The 18,739-nt window shown below is 37.0% G+C and overlaps 1 protein-coding gene across 12 annotated transcripts in view; it reads right to left on the bottom strand.

Annotated features, from left to right (window-relative positions):
• rapgef6 (Rap guanine nucleotide exchange factor (GEF) 6) overlaps positions 1–18,739 on the bottom strand; it is a 119,031-nt gene that overhangs the window by 89,331 nt on the left and 10,961 nt on the right. For 9 of the 12 annotated variants that reach the window (XM_048166831.1, XM_048166833.1, XM_048166834.1 and 6 more), the window contains exons 2-5: positions 14,701–14,771; positions 14,051–14,107; positions 11,767–11,850; positions 2,794–2,863 (exon numbers count right to left, since the gene is read on the bottom strand). In XM_048166831.1, the coding sequence (XP_048022788.1) occupies positions 2,794–2,863; positions 11,767–11,850; positions 14,051–14,107; positions 14,701–14,771 (282 nt within the window). Of the gene's footprint in view, positions 1–2,793; positions 2,864–8,572; positions 8,787–8,811; positions 8,986–10,917; positions 11,004–11,766; positions 11,851–14,050; positions 14,108–14,700; positions 14,772–18,739 lie in introns of those variants that run through there. The other 3 variants (XM_048166838.1, XM_048166841.1, XM_048166840.1) reach the window with 3 other exon arrangements.

Here is an 18,739-nt window from a genome sequence, read left to right on the forward strand (position 1 = left end):
GACCTTCATTTACATCCTAAGAAGAGTCAACAGATGCCTTACTTCAGGACAGCCAATGAGAGAGCTAGTACAGGGCTTTCATTTTCAGCGAGAGTTCATGATGCAAAGATAAAGCTCATATAATGGTTCATTTCCTGCTCGCTGGAGAACGACAGATAACACAAGATATTATTACACACATACACACTCCAGCGTTCTACCCTGAGAAGACACTGATTTTGTCAGATTAAACCAGGGGTTTAACTGCTCCTGGAGGCCCTTATGAAAAACAAGTACACTTTAGCATACTTTTAAAACTACAGAAATAATATACTTTAAAAGTATATACTGTAAGAACTGAACTAAATGTAATGTTTTTGACCACGTTTAATTGCATGTATGCATGTATTGTCTTTGAAATGTTTAAAGGGGTGGTTGATTATGATTTCACTTTTTTAACTTTAGTTAGTGTGTAATGTTCCTGTTTGAGCATAAACAACATCTGCAAAGTTACGACGCTCAAAGTTCAATGCAAAGAGAGATATTTTCTTTTAAAGCACATGCTAGTGGATGAATTGAATCAACTCCACAGCAACTACATAAATTTATCCATTCAGAAACGTCTAAAAGTTGTAGCTTCTTCCTGAGTCTCTCCATCAGTGTCGACTCCGGTTTGAACAATGTAAGGATGAACACTTTCGTCATTTTGGCTGCGTGAGATTCTCCAGCTTTGTTGTTGTTGAGCTGTTAAAGCTCCGCCCTCTTCTGGAAAGGGGGCGGGAGCAGCAGCTCATTTGCATTTAAAGGGACACACACAAAAACGTTGCCAAATAGGGGCATTATAGGTGCCCTTTAAAGTGTACTGCATCAAACGTCATGTTCTGGGAGTATGTAAGTTTGCTAAGCGGAAACGAATTTCCATGAAAAGCGCGGACTGCTTTACGGCACACGATATGTCACGCCATCAAAGCTTTAGCGAAGGAGTGATATCAGTACGGTTAAGAGACCAAAGAGAACGATGATGGAGGAATTGAAAAAGAAAAAAAGAAAGTGGCCGTGATGTTGGAAACGGTCTTGAGGTTAGTTGTAGTTGACATACAGGAAAAAAACATACATCCGACAGCAGACTGAAATAGTGTTGTCAAAAGTACCGGTACTTCGGTACCAAGTCGGTACTGAAATTTTGAAAATGTGACGATACCAGCATTTCTGTAGTACCGGTAGTACCGAGAATCCGGGTATATTCGGTACCCACTGATTGGGCTGTGCGAGTATTTACGTGAATATGACACGAGTGAAGCACAAGGCTTTGTTTACAGAAGAAATAATAGGTTAGCAATTAAATGTGATGTCGCAGCCATGGAAACATTTTGGTTAATGCCGAATAAGAGAGGTGCGTGAGTCCATACATTTAAGCTTCGTATTCTGTTTTCCGAATCGCGATCCACTGAACATGGAATCTGTTTCTTTTCCTAAATCTTCACTCACGCAGCGGATTATAACGTTTCTTTCGTTCGCATTTTCTTTCTATTCGCATTATTTACTGTGGTAAAGTAGAAAAAACACCGTAGGACAGAAACCTTTTTGCTTGCACGTCAATTTCTATTTAACACATTTGTGCTCGTTATTAGACTTTATAAGGCGCGTCAAGTTTATTTGTTTATAGCGCGTTTCACACACCAGTGATTTTTACTTTCGTTTTCTCTGACAGCGCTAAATCAAACATAGCCTGAATGTCTGAAGATAAAACACGCTCTTCAGACCTTTTACAACAAGTGTCAGTTGTTTGTAACATCAGGAGATAACGAAGATATTATTAAAGAGAAATGGTCTTTCCTGCTCGTGTCCCACATCCCTCTCAAAGCGCAAAGCGGCTATATCAAAGTAATAACGGGACTTTGGCTATATATGACGCGTCTTTGTGTGGAAATAAAAACGAATGCTTTTTGAAATAATATTTAACTTTCTTATTATTTAGGTTACCATTATTTACCGATATTTATTTCATAGTTTTACAGACTAGTGTGTTGTTTCACTGACGAAATAGCTAAAATAAACACGCACGTCTGTTAACTTACCCCTGTCGAAAAAACGAGCATTATGCTGGTGAAGTAGGTTTTGAAGCTGGTATGCTGGCTTGAGCTGGTTTATGCTGGTCCAGGACCAGTTTAGGACTAGCATGGACCAGCAGGACCAGCATTTGACCAGCATACAGCTTCATATGCTGTTTTTTTCAACAGTACACAATGGATGTTTGAGCATTTATTTATTTTTTATTTTTTTATACATTTCAAAATTTATTTCACTGAAGTTGCCTATATATACACACACAAACACACACACTCCAAATCATATTTAATGTTTTTAAAATAGGCTATATAAAATAGTAAAATAGTTCCAATAGATTTTGCTGTGGTACCGAAATTGGTACCGAGAACCGTAAAATTTTCATGGTATCGGTACCGACTACTGGAATTTTGGTACCGTGACAACACTAGACTGAAATGTTTGTTATGTTAATGTTAGCTAATATTAAATAACTATAGGCAAGGAAGTTTACATCACCTACAACAGGAGCCTAAAACAATGATATTGTTGACTACTAGTTAATATTATCTGCGGCCTAGGTCACGTCTGCCAAAAGGGAACTTGGTTTCAGAGGAAAGTGTCAAACGTGTACACAATCAAATCTGGAATGTGGTTTTAAGGAAGCATGTTTTGATAGAAACCTCTACTGCTGTCAGTCTGAACTTCTGCTGCGGTCTGATATCTGCCGGCTGCTGTTGGAGGAGATGTGTGTAACATGCCACTCACCACAATCATCTCTGACGGCTCTAAAGTGATGCATTCACAGCCTCGTCGTCCTCCACGCTGCGTCCCGAAACTGCAGAGAAACACATCAGAGCGTGAACTCACACACCCTCGGATCACGTAAATCACAATCAGAAAGTCATGGGTTTTTATTTCCACAATCTCTGTCCTGGAGGGCCACTGTCCTGCAGAGTTTAGCTCCAATCCTTATAAAACTCACCTGACTGCAGCCTTCTAGTAACCCTAAAGACATTGATTAGCTGGTTCAGGTGTGTTTGATTAGGGCTGGACCAAAACTCTGCAGGACTGTGGCCCTCCAGGATCGAGTTTGCCCATCCCTGGTCTATATGGTTATGTAATACCAATTATGATCTACTTGAGCCCTAGTTCTTGGTGATGGTGTTTACTTAATGTGGCCCATAAGAGATATTGAACAGCTGGCAGTCTTGAACAAGTAAACAAAAAGACAACATTAGTGAAGATGATGTTCAAGTGTCTCATTTCACACTGCTAATGAAAACAAGCTAGTAATATTGTCACTTTTGAGAAAGACCAATGCTGCACCAAAAATCGAATACTTCCCTACTATATAGCATGCGGAAAACAGTACGCAAACAGAGTAGTATGTCCGAATACATAGTATTCGAAAAACAGTAGGCGAAATGACCTATTACTTCCGGCGAGATTCTGAAGTGTGCATTTGATGGACACTTTACTATCCCATGAGGCCACAGGAGATTTATGAATGGAGGTGAAGCGACGCAGCTGACGTTGATAGGTCACATGATAATGCCAACATGGCGGATATAGTACATTCATAATACACACATTCATACTATATAGAATTTTTTATTTTTTTTTAACAGTCGCAAAGTAAGTTCAGTACTTAGTACGCGATTTTGGACGCATCGCAAGATTTTGATCATTGCGCCAACCCCTACTTGAATCTAAATTATTCTGCCTACATTTCCTTATGAAGGGAAACAACTTAAATGCTGTTTGAGTTCTACTGACAGAAAACAAACAAAAAAAAGGTAGATTGACATAATAAAAAAAATAGACAGCAAGAATCCTGACCTGATTTCGCACACTGCAAGATACACATAACTGATTTACTTCCACATATTAAAGTGGCCTATACCGGAAGTGATCATGTCATGAAAGTCAAAAGTACAGGTCAAGAACAGCTGAAACATACAGAGAAACACAATGACACACAGCTGATGGCAGTGCAGTGCTCATATGGACAGCAAAAGCAACTGTTATTTATATACACTGTAGTAAACGAGTCGTGTGAATAATACAACGCTTCACATTGTATGAAGATGCACTGCTGGTGCTGTTCGACATCATATTAAAATTAACCTAATGAACCAATACATTAATCATCTCAGACACATGCTGCGGGGCCTCAAACACAGAGCGCTATCATTTATACGCTTACATCAAGCGTGCACTGAATCAATTGGATGAAAAAATCCCTTAATTCGCTAAAAAAGTTTACGCTTGCTTGAGGTAGTCTTTGACTTGTGAGAAAGAGAGTTGATGCAAATAATGGGAGATTGAAACACATTTGCAGAATAAATTCTGACGTAGCGAACATTAAACCCACATGACTAATCGGCTGTTTCCATCACCCTGTTTTTATGCACATTTTGAAGTATTGCATCAGAAAGTGCTTAGGCTAACCCTTCACGAATGCTCGGTCACAGTGTTTTATTTACTGTTGGTTTTTAGGTTATCAATACAACCCTCATCCGCTAATTTGCACTTCTTTTATTGGCAAACTTTGAAAAGATTTACTTCACGTTTGGAGGGAAACCCAGCTCCTGTGGCATTGGGAGCAATGACTGACACAGCAGTCAGGCCAAAAACTCCTCCATTTAACACTGAAAAAAACACCTGTGTATCAGTGTTGCCATGAAATGGACTTTCAGTTTCCGCTCTCAGATCACGGAGCAGTGCAGATGTGTCTGTATTGCGTGAGCAGAGCCGGGGGGGAGGTCAGAGGTCAGGTTTGCTTTGACATCTCTTCACACTCCAGTGAGACTGAAGTCTGCTGTCAGACGAAGAGAAAAGCTGTCAGAAGTGTTCTGGATCTCACTGCGAGCTCATGCACTCCTCTCTGTGGATAAGTGCAAGTACTGCACTGCAGCTCAACTAGGGCTGCCCTTGATTAAAGTTTTTTCTAGTGGACTAGTAGTCGTTCATTTAAACGATTAGTCGACTAATTGCATGTGTATATTAATAAGCCATATAAATCAAAATAATGAGACTTTAATATATAATACATTGCCTAATCAAGTGCACACATAAAGCTTGCAGCGGTGCACCAGAAGAAGTAATGATTATGAATGTGTCATGAAAAAGACATCAAGGAGACTGTCTAAACATTTTAATAATTTATTGATAATGTTTTCTGTGTTTTTGGCTGCAGAGATGAAGTCGATGATGCTGACTCTGCAGTAGTTTACGTGATATGCACATTACATAATCTGAGAGTATTTGTTTCCACTTTGACAATCGCTTGACATTTCAAGCTTTATATAGATGTATTTCTCATGTCTGTGAGAAAAGTGTACTCTGAGTTTTGGTTTATTATTTGACGCGTTCACAGAGAGCAAGACGGCAGAAAGCGCACCCTGTTTGTTGTGTTTTGCTGTTATTGTGAGTTTACACAAATAAAAGTTTGAATGGTGTATTACTCTTACCTGTATGACCAAAAATGACGGAGTATTTTAAGTTGTTTCTGCTGTTATCAGTAAAGTGCACTAAACTTGAATATGCACCTAATAACACCATCGAAAAGAAAGTCATATACACCTAGGATGGCTTGAGGGTGAGTAAAGCTTGGGGTAATTTTCATTTTAAAGTGAACTAATCCTTTAAATATGTTGGTATTCCATTTGAATGGTTTAATTAAATGGGCTATATGTAAGAATTTTCATGCATTATTCACTTTTTTATTGCCGATGTGTGAACAGCTTGTAACAAAACTTAAAAAACGAGACTTCCTAGGTTGTCTATGAAAGCCTATGTAGGCTGGTTTTTATGTGAAAGACTCAGGAAAATCAAATGGATGTGACATTTACTCACGCTCCCGTGAGCCTCTCTTTTGTTCACATGAAATGAATGCAAATACAATGTTTAGGATAATGCCGAAAGAGCCATTCTGTACCGTTTTGTCAATGTGTCATGGAAAGAAAAGGGATTGACTCAAACTATAGTCTCACATAGCCAGATCTAGTCTAAAATCTCAAATATATTTTAGAATCAAACTATGCAAAACAAATCCACATCACTATGATCAGATGCTTTAACTGCTGTTTTCGTACCGCTGTCATTTTTTGTGTGTGTTTATTTTGTTATTGAGAGGAAAGCGTGCAGCACATATTTACATATTCATCTAAACATAGCTATTAGCAGTGTGGACGGTGTCGGGATGTTCGTTAACAGTATAATCGCTGCAAAGGTAAAAGTTTTTACTTCTAAACGAAGAACAAAAAAGAAATTTGCTGTGAGTATATCAGGGCATTGAATCACGTTCAGTCTCTTGTACGTTACGTGTGCGCGAGTGTGAGCACGAGCTATAAGTTGCTGGCTGCAGTTCACATAACGGCCACTGGTGTCGCTAATAAATTTCTGAATTCTACATATAGACCCTCTGGGCCCTATTTTAACGATCTAAGCGTATGGTCTGAAGCTCATGGCGCAGTTAGCGTGTGTCCGAATCCACTTTTGCTAGTTTAACGACGGAAAAAATTGTCAGCACACCAGGTGCATGGTCCAAAAGGGTTGTGGCCGTAACATGTAATAAACCAATCAGAGTCTCATCTCCCATTCCCTTTAAAAGCCAGGTGCGCTTGCACCATGGCGGATTTGCTATTTACATGGCAGAATTTGCAAGCAGAAAGACTGAACGCTTCTCCAGAGAGGAAACGGATCTGCCTGTGCGAGAGGTTAAAGCGTTGTAATCCTTTTATTTTTAATATTTATCATGTTTGTGTGCTGCTGCATGTCCCTGTGCGTGTAATAACCAGAGTGTACACATGTTGTGCATCCGCCTATAGGCGCATATTACTAACGCATTCTTTAAATATCAAAAAAATACTGCGTCATTGACTTTAAACCAGGTTTTTGTTGGTCAATGGCGCAGTCGTTTTCAGTTGCCTCAAAATAGCAACACGCCAACAATGTCTGAACACACCTCGTTTACAGACCAGCACGCCCAAGGGTGAACAGATGGATGCAAGTGCATTTGCTATTTAAACAACGTGGGGCTGGACATGAAAATGTTAACTGCGTCAGGCTGGAACTAGCAAAAAAATACATACACCTGAAGCACGGTGTATGATAGAGCTTTAAATCTGAACCATCAAAAGGCTTGTCTAATCAATTGAATTCATACAACTTCAGTAATATAATAATATATTAGATTTTTTAACAAAAAATTCCATTTTATTTATTTATTAATTTTATGATTTTGTAAAAATTTATTTTTCTTTTTTAGTGCTGCAGAACAGAGGTTTACTGTTTCAACTAAAACATGGAAGAAATATTGTGTGATATTCCTTAAATATATTTTATTTAAAAATAAAATAAATTATTTTAAAAAATAAAATTGATTTCTCGATTTTAATCGATTCTCATTTTTACGAACCAATTTCGATTCTTAAATCCCAAGAATCGATTAGTCTAGTCTGTTTTCAGTTGATGAATGAGCAGAATATGTAGCGCCTCCCATCCAATAAATCACAATAATCTTTTGCTTTGTTACTTTTGATATGAAGCAAAGTCTCAGATTTCAAATGACGTCCATCTTATTATGAGATTCAAAAAATAAATAGCGTTTTGCCGCTGTTTAATGTGGCGTGACGGATCGCTTTAGCGCCTCAGTTAAAGAGAAGCATGTGATCATCCTCTCCTCCGCTTTAATACCAGTTACAGTGAAATAAACATGCATGAACATCTGAAGGTATGTTAAAATATACAGTACAACTTACTGAAATCCGTATCATGTCTCGTGTAATCGCTCAATCAGTGCTTCAACCTCGGAAAGACGTCAATAAAACAGCTTCAATGTCACGTGACGTCACATTTACCTCAGAAAAACATATTCAGTGACCATAAACTCATTAGTCAGATAGAAAAGTGAACTCTAGAAAGATAAATATAGCTATGCACCGTTACATATTCATTATAGTTTTTAATGTTCTTCAATATTTAATGCATGTTTGAATAAATCAGTTATGACAGCCGCGATGTAAATGTTTATATTTAAAAAAAAAAAAACGAAATGGAGTAGAAATATGATTATGTAATTCTAAACTTTACTTATTATAATATACTACATCCAAAATAATTGTAATCGAGCATGTGAATAGAAATCGAATCGTGAAGAGGAGGAACCAAAAGTTCAGGAGGGATTCTTTCACACCAGACGAAAGAAAACACCCAGTGAGGAAAAAAGTGAAAATCTAGTCATTTGTGCAGTACCTACATGAGCACATCTTAAGTTTCATATAAAGGCATCAAAACGTGCTCAACATCAGCAGAAGTGAGAGTCAGTGCTAAAACTTCCTCTTTCTGATACTGATGATGTTGAAAACACGGGCCATTGATGACAAAAACGCGTCTCCATGACAAAAAAAGAGTGCTGACACTGAAGTCACAAACCACCGGCAGCCAGCGATTGTGTTGGGCACCGTTAAAACAACACGACACGTGAGATCAGCCACATCACACGGATTTGTGAAGTCATAGTAAAACCGCTGTTACTCACAGTGAGACGAGACAAACGACATGATGCCAGGAAGACAACAGCAAACGGGTGAAAGCTTGAGAGGTTCGGCTCACTCACACCTCCGTTAAGAATGAACGTGCCGCTACAGGAGCCCGATGACCTCCGGCGAAAGAAGCTTATCCATGAAGTGAGGAGTCGCCAACAGCTTCAAGCCACTTCAAGCCCGAGAGCCAAAACAATGCAGCCAAACCGGTTTAAAGCATCTGAAATATTCCCACCTTTACAAGATCACCCAGATTCTTCTGTCCTGGTGAGGAACGATGTCTTATTTAAGAGAAATCATGATTTCCATGCTTTCAAACGTCCAAAAATGAAAGAAAGAGTGACTCTGAAATCCTGAGAGGAAACTGCTCTTAAATGAGCAAACTTCCCAGTTCTCCTCTGTGGTGTTGATTGTGTGTGTGTGTATGTGTGTGTGTGTGTGTGTGTGTGTGTGTGTGTACGGGGTCTGGTCACAGGAGTGAGGGCAGCTTCCTGTCTGCATGTGTTGATGACACACACAGCTGGAAAACTCTATTGGCACGAGTTCCGCATTCCTCTTTCCCACTGACCCCTGCAGAGGTCAGCAAACACACAGGACACACAATCACACACACACATCCCTTTTTGTTTCATGACAAGACACACCCACAATGAACACAAACACTGGAGCCACGATGCTTCATGTATGTGAAAAACAAAACAAACAACGTCCGAGTGATTGTTGTTATGCAGAAGATCAAATCCTTAATATTGGACTGAATCAAGGAATTGTGACAGCCCTAATTTGAATATTTTAAATGGTTTGAAGACTCATTTTCCCCATTTCATACACCGCTTTCTCACTCTCTCTTCTCTGAACATGTCACATTGTCTGATTCCGGTTCGAACATATAAGGCCGAACACCACAACCGACAATTTCTGACATTTTCGGTGCGTGAGATTGTCCTGTTTTGTTGTTGTTGAGCTGTTAAAGCTCCGCCCTCTTCTTGAAAGGGGGCTGGGATCACCAGCTCATTTGCATTTAAAGGGACACACACAAAAACGGCACGTTTTTGCTCACCCCCTAAAAAGTGGCAATTTTAACACGCTATAAAAATTAGTATTTTGAGCTAAAACTTCACATAAAGATAACGTTTTTCTTTGTTCTTCACATTTCACAACAGACTGTTTTGTGAATTATTCTTAACATGTTGGTGGTTTTTTAAAATATCTTTCATTGACAGATGAATTTTTGTCCTCTGAGGCAGCGCAGGTAAGTACACTTATTTTTAATCACTCAAACCCGATGTAGACATCAGTGCTTCCCACACATAGACTTTACTTGGGCGGGCCGCCCAGGTATATTAACGGCCGCCCAAGTATATTTGGAGACACATTTTTGCTTTTATTATTTTTATCCTCTTATACTTTTATATGCGCCCAAGATAATAAAACCATCCGCGATCGATTAACGCGTGTGCGTCAGAACTGTTTGATACCGCTAACATTTTGCATTTTGCAAAGTCACAAGGGGGCGCTGTTGCGCTTTCTACAAGCTCGTGCAACAGCGTTTCAGAGAGCTTCAAAGTGATTCTCAATCAATGAAAAGCACAGAATTATGCCAAGCGATTGCTAATGAACTCAAGTTGATGAATTATGACAATGTCTACTTCATGGCCTTTATATAAAATGTTTTATACGATTGTAAGAATTTGAAGGATCAGCCTGCAATAGTACAGACATTTCAAAATAAGAGTCCAGGTGTATTTTGGGCTTGTTTATAATTAAAAGTCACATGCTAAGTTTTTTCTTTTTCTTTTGGGCATTATTGGTATTTTGGTTACACAATAAATTGTATTTAATTTGATTTCCATTTAATTCATAGTAAATTACTGTAGTCTCCCCCACAGGAAGAACATTATTTGACACATTTATTATTCATTAGATAAATTTTACTAGTAAAATCTGTGTCCCATTCACTGAGAGAGACACTATATGACAACGAGGAGAACATAGGAAAAGGAGAACCATTTAAATGCTGTAATTTTGCATAATTTACAATGCATAATATTAGTATGTAATTAAATGTAATAGTATGCTATGTAATTAAAATTAATTTCAATAAATAAAAATACTGTTAAAAATCACACATTATCTGTTTGTCACATGTAGTAGACCATTTTTGTGCCGTGGTTAATAGGAGGATTTTTCACCCGGCTACCACCGCAAGTATATTTCAAACCTGTGGGAAGCACTGAACATGGTGTTAGTGTGTTTGTAATACACGTCAAATCAGCATTTAATGCTATTAAGACACCAAGAGTATCATTGTTTGAGTGTTGCTAATAAAACCAGTACATACCCAGTTGTTTCAATTCCCTCTGCTGGCATCTGACTCAGACTCAAACATATCACAGCGTTTGCCATCTCGAGTATCAAAACACATGACATGCTGTAAAGGAGGGCGTGGATACGGCGGAATGAAGTTAGTCAATCACAGCGGTGGGCATTTACTTCTGTTTCTAGAAGAGGTAACGCCCCTCAAATTGAAAATGAAAATGATAATTTTATCAAATATTGGACCTTTTATCATTTATAAACTAATCTCACGAAGCATAATATAAAAATCTGAAAACGCATTTCACAGCCCCTTTAAATCTTAAATATGACATAAATGCTCCAGTGTTGTCATGTTGTCGTGACTTATTTAGCTCACATGGGCATTTACAGATTGCTTTTAAGCAGGAAGAGAAATAGTTGCTATTCCAGCCAAACCCAAATGCGGTGAAGTTGTTACCAAATTGCAGATTGGTTTCTATAAGAGTTAGCACTCTAAAGCACAACAGAGAAACTGCACCTCTTAATTCATCCCCTTTAGAGCAGCGCTGCTAAAATACCAGAAAGACTCAACTATATACACTGAACAAGCTACAGATAGTTAGTCGACTAGATCACAGCAGTAGTTGGCAGATGAATAGTTGGCCGTGCCTACTGAATATACCACTAGTTGACATGATTTTTTGAACAATAAGGAACTCTCATACTGGAATGAGGAAAGAGAAATGAGAGGCATGTTGAGGAAGTGAAAGCGTTTGAGACTATTAAACACACACACACACACATATCACTTCTATGACATCATCACATGCCTGATTTCACTTGTCCAATCACACACACAGGTGAAGGTAAGTGTGCGCGGTGCGGTACATACCAGCATCGTGCCAGATACATGTGCTCCTTCACCAGCACTGAGCCCGACAGCAGGACGTACCAGCATGTGGAGATGCTGTCAGCACTGGAAGACAAACAGAGGACATGACATCAGCATCATGACATCCCAATCCATCACATGACGTTCATATGAAGGACCCTCGGCATGACGAATGCTGCAGTATCATTGATATACTAGTAGAGTTCATGTTAATATTTTGAATTAGACTTTATTTTTATATTTTATGCTATAGCTATAATTATTTTATTGTGTGTTTTTGTCATTTTTATTAGTTTTTACTTTTTATTTTAGTTTTTATTGACAGAACGGCAGTTCCTTTTTAGTTTTTCACCTCTGTTTGGCTTAAAACACTGTGTTCGTCCAGTTTGAAGCTGGAGGTGTTTCAGATTTCCTGTCTCTGCGTTCTCTCCATACTTATGATTCCTTGCAGCCTTTTGTCACAGCCTACAACACTCTGGATCCCAAGCCGGAAGTAACTCACTCCCGCCTAAACGTTTACTCAAACAATACAAGTTGGCAAACAGTGTGCATGTCACAAAGTCATCCCGATTGAAAGCGCCGGCGCATGTAAACACCATATCGGATTAGATAACATCAAAATCAATATCGATCGATCACTAGATTAGATAACGTCTCATGTAAACAGTCCACCGAATCTTTCAATCGGAATGACAAAAAAAGTGTACATGTAAACGTGGCTACTGTTATGACTAAAAGTTTGCTAAGAAGTATTTCCTACTAAAGCAAGGTGGTATTTGACTCTGGTTAAGCGTATCCATAGCAGATTGGTGCCGTGGCCTTGGATGAGGACATTCCCAGTGCATTATGGGTTTTGGAGTTTTCTTAACTATTTGGCAAAAAGGAAGACAATAGTCTTTTTTTCTTCTGTTTTCTCTAGTCAGGTAGCACCGATTTAAACTTTTTTTTTTTGCCGTCTTTTGACTTTAAAAGCAGCCAAGTTTTTTTGAAAGCACATTTTGCCAATTTTAAGTTTTAGTTTTCAGCTATTTTAGTACTTCAAAAAAAGAAATGTTGCTTTGGTAACTAGAAGAAATAAAATATGTTTAAAGGGGGGTGTAATGCTATTTCATGCATTCTGACTTATTTACACTGTTGAAGAGTTGGATTCTCATGCTAAACATGGCCAATGTTTCAAAACACAAGTTGGACGTATGACAGAGTATTTCTGTGCCAAATGACTACTTTCAGTTTCGGAGAGTTTTTTTCTAGTATGGCCGTTTATCACGTAATAAAGGGCGTAATTCCTTGTATAGGCTCTTCTCCCTGACACATCACCCAGAGCAAGATCACGCCCATCAACACGTTTCGTTCGGGATACGGAGGCCGAAAGATTTTTCAACAATGGCTGTGTCCCAATTCAGGGGCTGCACCCTTCGAAGGCTGCATACATCATCGGTCTCATTTAAGAAAAATAACCGTTAGATTGCAACGTAAGAAAGAAATTACAGTATTTTACACCTCACAATGAATATCAGTCAATTTTACTACGGTTACTTTTCTTAAATATGACATCCTTGATGACGTATTCAGCCTTCAGATGCGACCTCCGGAGGACGCAGCCTCCTTAATGAGACGCAGCTCCTGTCAACAGAGGAGTGTGTTTTTGGTTGTGAGGGAAAGATTCCCAATGAACCCAGCGTCAAGGGAACAGAGGATGAAGTTTGTTTTTCCGAGGCAGTGACGGAGTTGTGCACATATGTTTGTTTGTTCCCGGGAATTCGGTGATGAATACTTTGTAAACAAGTCCCAGTTCGGCGCTGGATTTGCAGATCGCGTGCGGTGAGTAAAACTGCATCAGATGTCTGTGTTGTGCAAGTGCATATAATATAAACAACACAAATGTTTTTGTTCCCTGTTTATTTATAGTGACATCGACGATCTCTACGCAGAAGCTGCGCGCGCTCGTGACTCTTTAGCTCCGCCCACAGCAATGACGGCAGACACGCCTCCAGGAGCTCGGCTTTTTTCGGAAAGACTCGGTTTAGCGTATATATCTTTTATAAATATGACAAAACTAAAGACTTTTCGGAGATATGAAGGATGCATTGTTACTCTATATGTACTCAAGATCAACATGAGATTGGCAGAAACTGTGTGATTCCACCCCCGCCCATTAAGTTTTTTCATTTAACATTTGTTTCATTTCAAGTGATGAAACTCTTTTTGTGGTTTTAGTGTTAGTGTTGTTTTCTCAAACCCTGCCCCACAGTCCCTGTCATTACAAGTTCAGAGAAGCACTTACTAGAAGAGAATGTGGTTCGCATCATACCGCTCATATCTGGCCGTCATGCACATGGACCTGTAACACAGAGAGACATTTTTTTTCAAGAAACTAATACTTTTATTCAGCAAAGATGCATTAAATTGATCAGATGTGACAGAAATGACATTTACAATCTTACAAAAGATTTTGATGAACTTTCTATTTATCGAAGAATCCTGAGAAAAAAAATTTACCATTTTTTTTTGTTTCTACAAAAATCTGAAGCAGCACATCTGTTTTCAACATTGATAATAATCATAAATGTTTCTTGAGCAGCAAATCATCATATCAGAATGATTTCTGAAGGATCATGTGACACTGAAGACTGGAGTAATGATGCTGAAAATTCAGCTTTGATCACAGGAATAAATTACACTTTACTATATATTCACATAGAAAACAGCTGATTTACACTGGAATAATATTTCACTATTTTTACTGTATTTTTTACTGCAATGTGACACATCAGTCCATCCAACAGTGAGCACTGTTGTTTCAAATTATTATTGTTACACAATATGGCATCTTTTTTTATTATCATTCTATTTTTTTTTAAAAATTGTCCTAAATTTTGGGTTGCAACAATTGCAAATCTCATGTAAAAAGTGTCCAGTAGGGGTCAGTCTCACCTGAGCTGATGTTCTCTGAGGTGCGACAGCACGTCCATGTGGTACAGATGAGCGTAAATGATGTTCAGGTCCTAAACGAGACAAAAACACACATCAGTGAGCCACACCTGACGCTCTCTTCGCACAGGTCACAGGTTTGTTCACATCGTGATTGGCTGATAGTGACTGGTTTTTCAATGTTTAAAGTGACCCTGCACCAAAATGATGGTGTATATCACAGTAAAACATCAATAGTTTAGCTGTATGTCAAAGATCATTGTTGCATACTGGCAACCGAACCGTGAGTAATGTGAACCGTTACACCCCTAATATATACATAAAGTAAATATAGCAGATGCGAGGAGTCCCAGTTTTCCTGTTTGTCCATGTGACGTTCGGCATAAAACATTTTGAATCGAATCACAAGCTTGTGACTCAAAATCAAAATCGAAATCAAATCATGAAATTTGTGTCAATGCCCAGCCCTACAAAGTAGTGAATTAAGAAAGCACACTACATATTTTCTGAGAGATGTGACGCTGACCTCACTATATCAACACCACAGCTGAACGCTCCTTCAGGACAAACATTTATTTGTGCCACGGTTTAGTGAATTTTGAGTTTAAAAGGTGCAGCATTTTGCCTCGTTTCTCTGGTTGATATGGCGATGCGCAACACTTCATCAACTCATGACTGAACAGAGCGGCCACTGTGCACTTCACTACAAAACATCCATTCAGAGACGTGAACAAACATCTGAACAGAAAACAACATGCTATCATTTCATTCAGTGCCTTTAAAACACTTACATAATTACACTGTTGTAGACTAGTACGGAAGAGGATTAGGGCCAAGCAATAATAAAAAAAAATAAAACCATCTCGAGATTAAAGTTGTTAAATTTCGAGAAAAAAGTCGAGATAAAATGTTGAGAATAAAGTCGTTAAATTATGAGAAAAATGTCGTTAAATTTCAAGAAAAAAGTCGAGATAAAATGTTGAGAATAAAGTCGTTAAATTATGAGAAAAAAGTCGTTAAATTATGAGAAAAATGTCGTTAAATTTCAAGAAAAAAGTCGAGATAAAATGTTGAGAATAAAGTCATTAAATTACGAGAAAAAAGTCGTTAAATTATGAGAAAAATGTCATTAAATTTCAAGAAAAAAGTCGAGATAAAATGTTGAGAATAAAGTCATAAAATTACGAGAAAAAAGTCGTTAAATTATGAGAAAAATGTCGTTAAATTTCAAGAAAAAAGTCGAGATAAAATGTTGAGAATAAAGTCATTAAATTAACAAATTTATTCTCGTAATTTAACAATGTTTTTCTCGCAATTTAATGAGTTTATTCTCGTAATTTAATGACTTTATTCTCAACATTTTATCTAGACTTTTTTCTCGAAATTTAACGAGTTTGTTCTCGTAATTTAACGTTTTTCTCGCAATTTAATGAGTTTATTCTCATAATTTAATGAGTTTATTCTCGTAATTTAATGAGTTTATTCTTGTAATTTAATGACTTTATTCTCAACATTTTATCTCGACTTTTTTCTCGAAATTTAACAAGTTTGTTCTCGTAATTTAACGACGTTTTTCTCGCAATTTAATGAGTTTATTCTCATAATTTAATGAGTTTATTCTCGTAATTTAATGACTTTATTCTCGTAATTTAATGACTTTATTCTCAACATTTTATCTCGACTTTTTTCTCGAAATTTAACGAGTTTGTTCTCGTAATTTAACGACGTTTTTCTCGCAATTTAATGAGTTTATTCTCATAATTTAATGAGTTTATTCTCGTAATTTAATGAGTTTATTCTCGTAATTTAATGACTTTATTCTCAACATTTTATCTCGACTTTTCTCGAAATTTAACGAGTTTGTTCTCGTAATTTAACGACGTTTTTCTCGCAATTTAATGAGTTTATTCTCATAATTTAATGAGTTTATTCTCGTAATTTAATGAGTTTATTCTCGTAATTTAATGACTTTATTCTCAACATTTTATCTCGACTTTTTTCTCGAAATTTAACGAGTTTGTTCTCGTAATTTAAAGACGTTTTTCTCGCAATTTAATGAGTTTATTCTCATAATTTAATGAGTTTATTCTCGTAATTTAATGAGTTTATTCTCGTAATTTAATGACTTTATTCTCAACATTTTATCTCGACTTTTTTCTCGAAATTTAACGAGTTTGTTCTCGTAATTTAACGACGTTTTTCTCGCAATTTAATGAGTTTATTCTCATAATTTAATGAGTTTATTCTCGTAATTTAATGAGTTTATTCTCGTAATTTAATGACTTTATTCTCAACATTTTATCTCGACTTTTTTCTCGAAATTTAACGAGTTTGTTCTCGTAATTTAAAGACGTTTTTCTCGCAATTTAATGAGTTTATTCTCATAATTTAATGAGTTTATTCTCGTAATTTAATGAGTTTATTCTCGTAATTTAATGACTTTATTCTCAACATTTTATCTCGACTTTTCTCGAAATTTAACGAGTTTGTTCTCGTAATTTAACGACGTTTTTCTCGCAATTTAATGAGTTTATTCTCATAATTTAATGAGTTTATTCTCGAAATTTAAAGAGTTTATTCTCGTAATTTAATGACTTTATTCTCAACATTTTATCTAGACTTTTTTCTCGAAATTTAACGAGTTTGTTCTCGTAATTTAACGACGTTTTTCTCGCAATTTAATGAGTTTATTCTCATAATTTAATGAGTTTATTCTCGTAATTTAATGAGTTTATTCTTGTAATTTAATGACTTTATTCTCAACATTTTATCTCGACTTTTTTCTCGAAATTTAACAAGTTTGTTCTCGTAATTTAACGACGTTTTTCTCGCAATTTAATGAGTTTATTCTCATAATTTAACGAGTTTGTTCTCGTAATTTAAAGACGTTTTTCTCGCAATTTAATGAGTTTATTCTCATAATTTAATGAGTTTATTCTCGTAATTTAATGAGTTTATTCTCGTAATTTAATGACTTTATTCTCAACATTTTATCTCGACTTTTTTCTCGAAATTTAACGAGTTTGTTCTCGTAATTTAACGACGTTTTTCTCGCAATTTAATGAGTTTATTCTCATAATTTAATGAGTTTATTCTCGAAATTTAAAGAGTTTATTCTCGTAATTTAATGACTTTATTCTCAACATTTTATCTAGACTTTTTTCTCGAAATTTAACGAGTTTGTTCTCGTAATTTAACGACGTTTTTCTCGCAATTTAATGAGTTTATTCTCATAATTTAATGAGTTTATTCTCGTAATTTAATGAGTTTATTCTTGTAATTTAATGACTTTATTCTCAACATTTTATCTCGACTTTTTTCTCGAAATTTAACGAGTTTGTTCTTGTAATTTAACTAGTTTAATCTCGAGATGGTTTTATTTTTTTATTATTGCTTGGCCCTAATCCTCTTCCGTAGACTAGAGCTCGATACATTCTGAGCCATAATGAATCTTTTTCATCGCTGCAAAAAAAACACGCAAAAAGAATCTTTGATGCAACGTAAGCAGATATAAATATAATGCTGGAATCGACATTTCACTTTAATTGTGAGTTCAACTGAGCCCCAATTTCTTCAATTTGGAGAGCATTTTTGACCCAATATACCAACTAATAATCTGTGAAAATATCATGGTGCACTTTGAAATGAATTGTTAGCTAGGTTTCCTCACAGGCAGCAGTTCAGGGGTTAAAGTCTTCTCAATCGATGTGATCAGCAGAACAGGAAGTGTTTCAGAAAACGCTGAGCAAATGCTTCGGTGAGCCGCGGGCCACAGGAGCAGAACTACTGCGCCGAATGGAATGAGAAACAACAAATGCAAATCACACACTCTTTACATGCTTTGACTTGTTCAGCATGCCTGATCCCACAATACACTGCATCGACACACACTCGGAGCAATGATCAGGAGGTGTCTTTATTAAGGATGGATCAGAGGAAGCAGCTCTGATGGTGTCAGTATCGATAGATATAATTCAGATCACAACATAAAGCATGCTGGTTGTGAATCGCGCTGAACATTAGAGCTGAGCAGCTGCACACC

The sequence above is a fragment of the Megalobrama amblycephala genome, linkage group LG18 (genome assembly GCF_018812025.1).
Source record: "Megalobrama amblycephala isolate DHTTF-2021 linkage group LG18, ASM1881202v1, whole genome shotgun sequence".
NCBI classification, from domain to species: Eukaryota; Metazoa; Chordata; class Actinopteri; order Cypriniformes; family Xenocyprididae; genus Megalobrama; species Megalobrama amblycephala.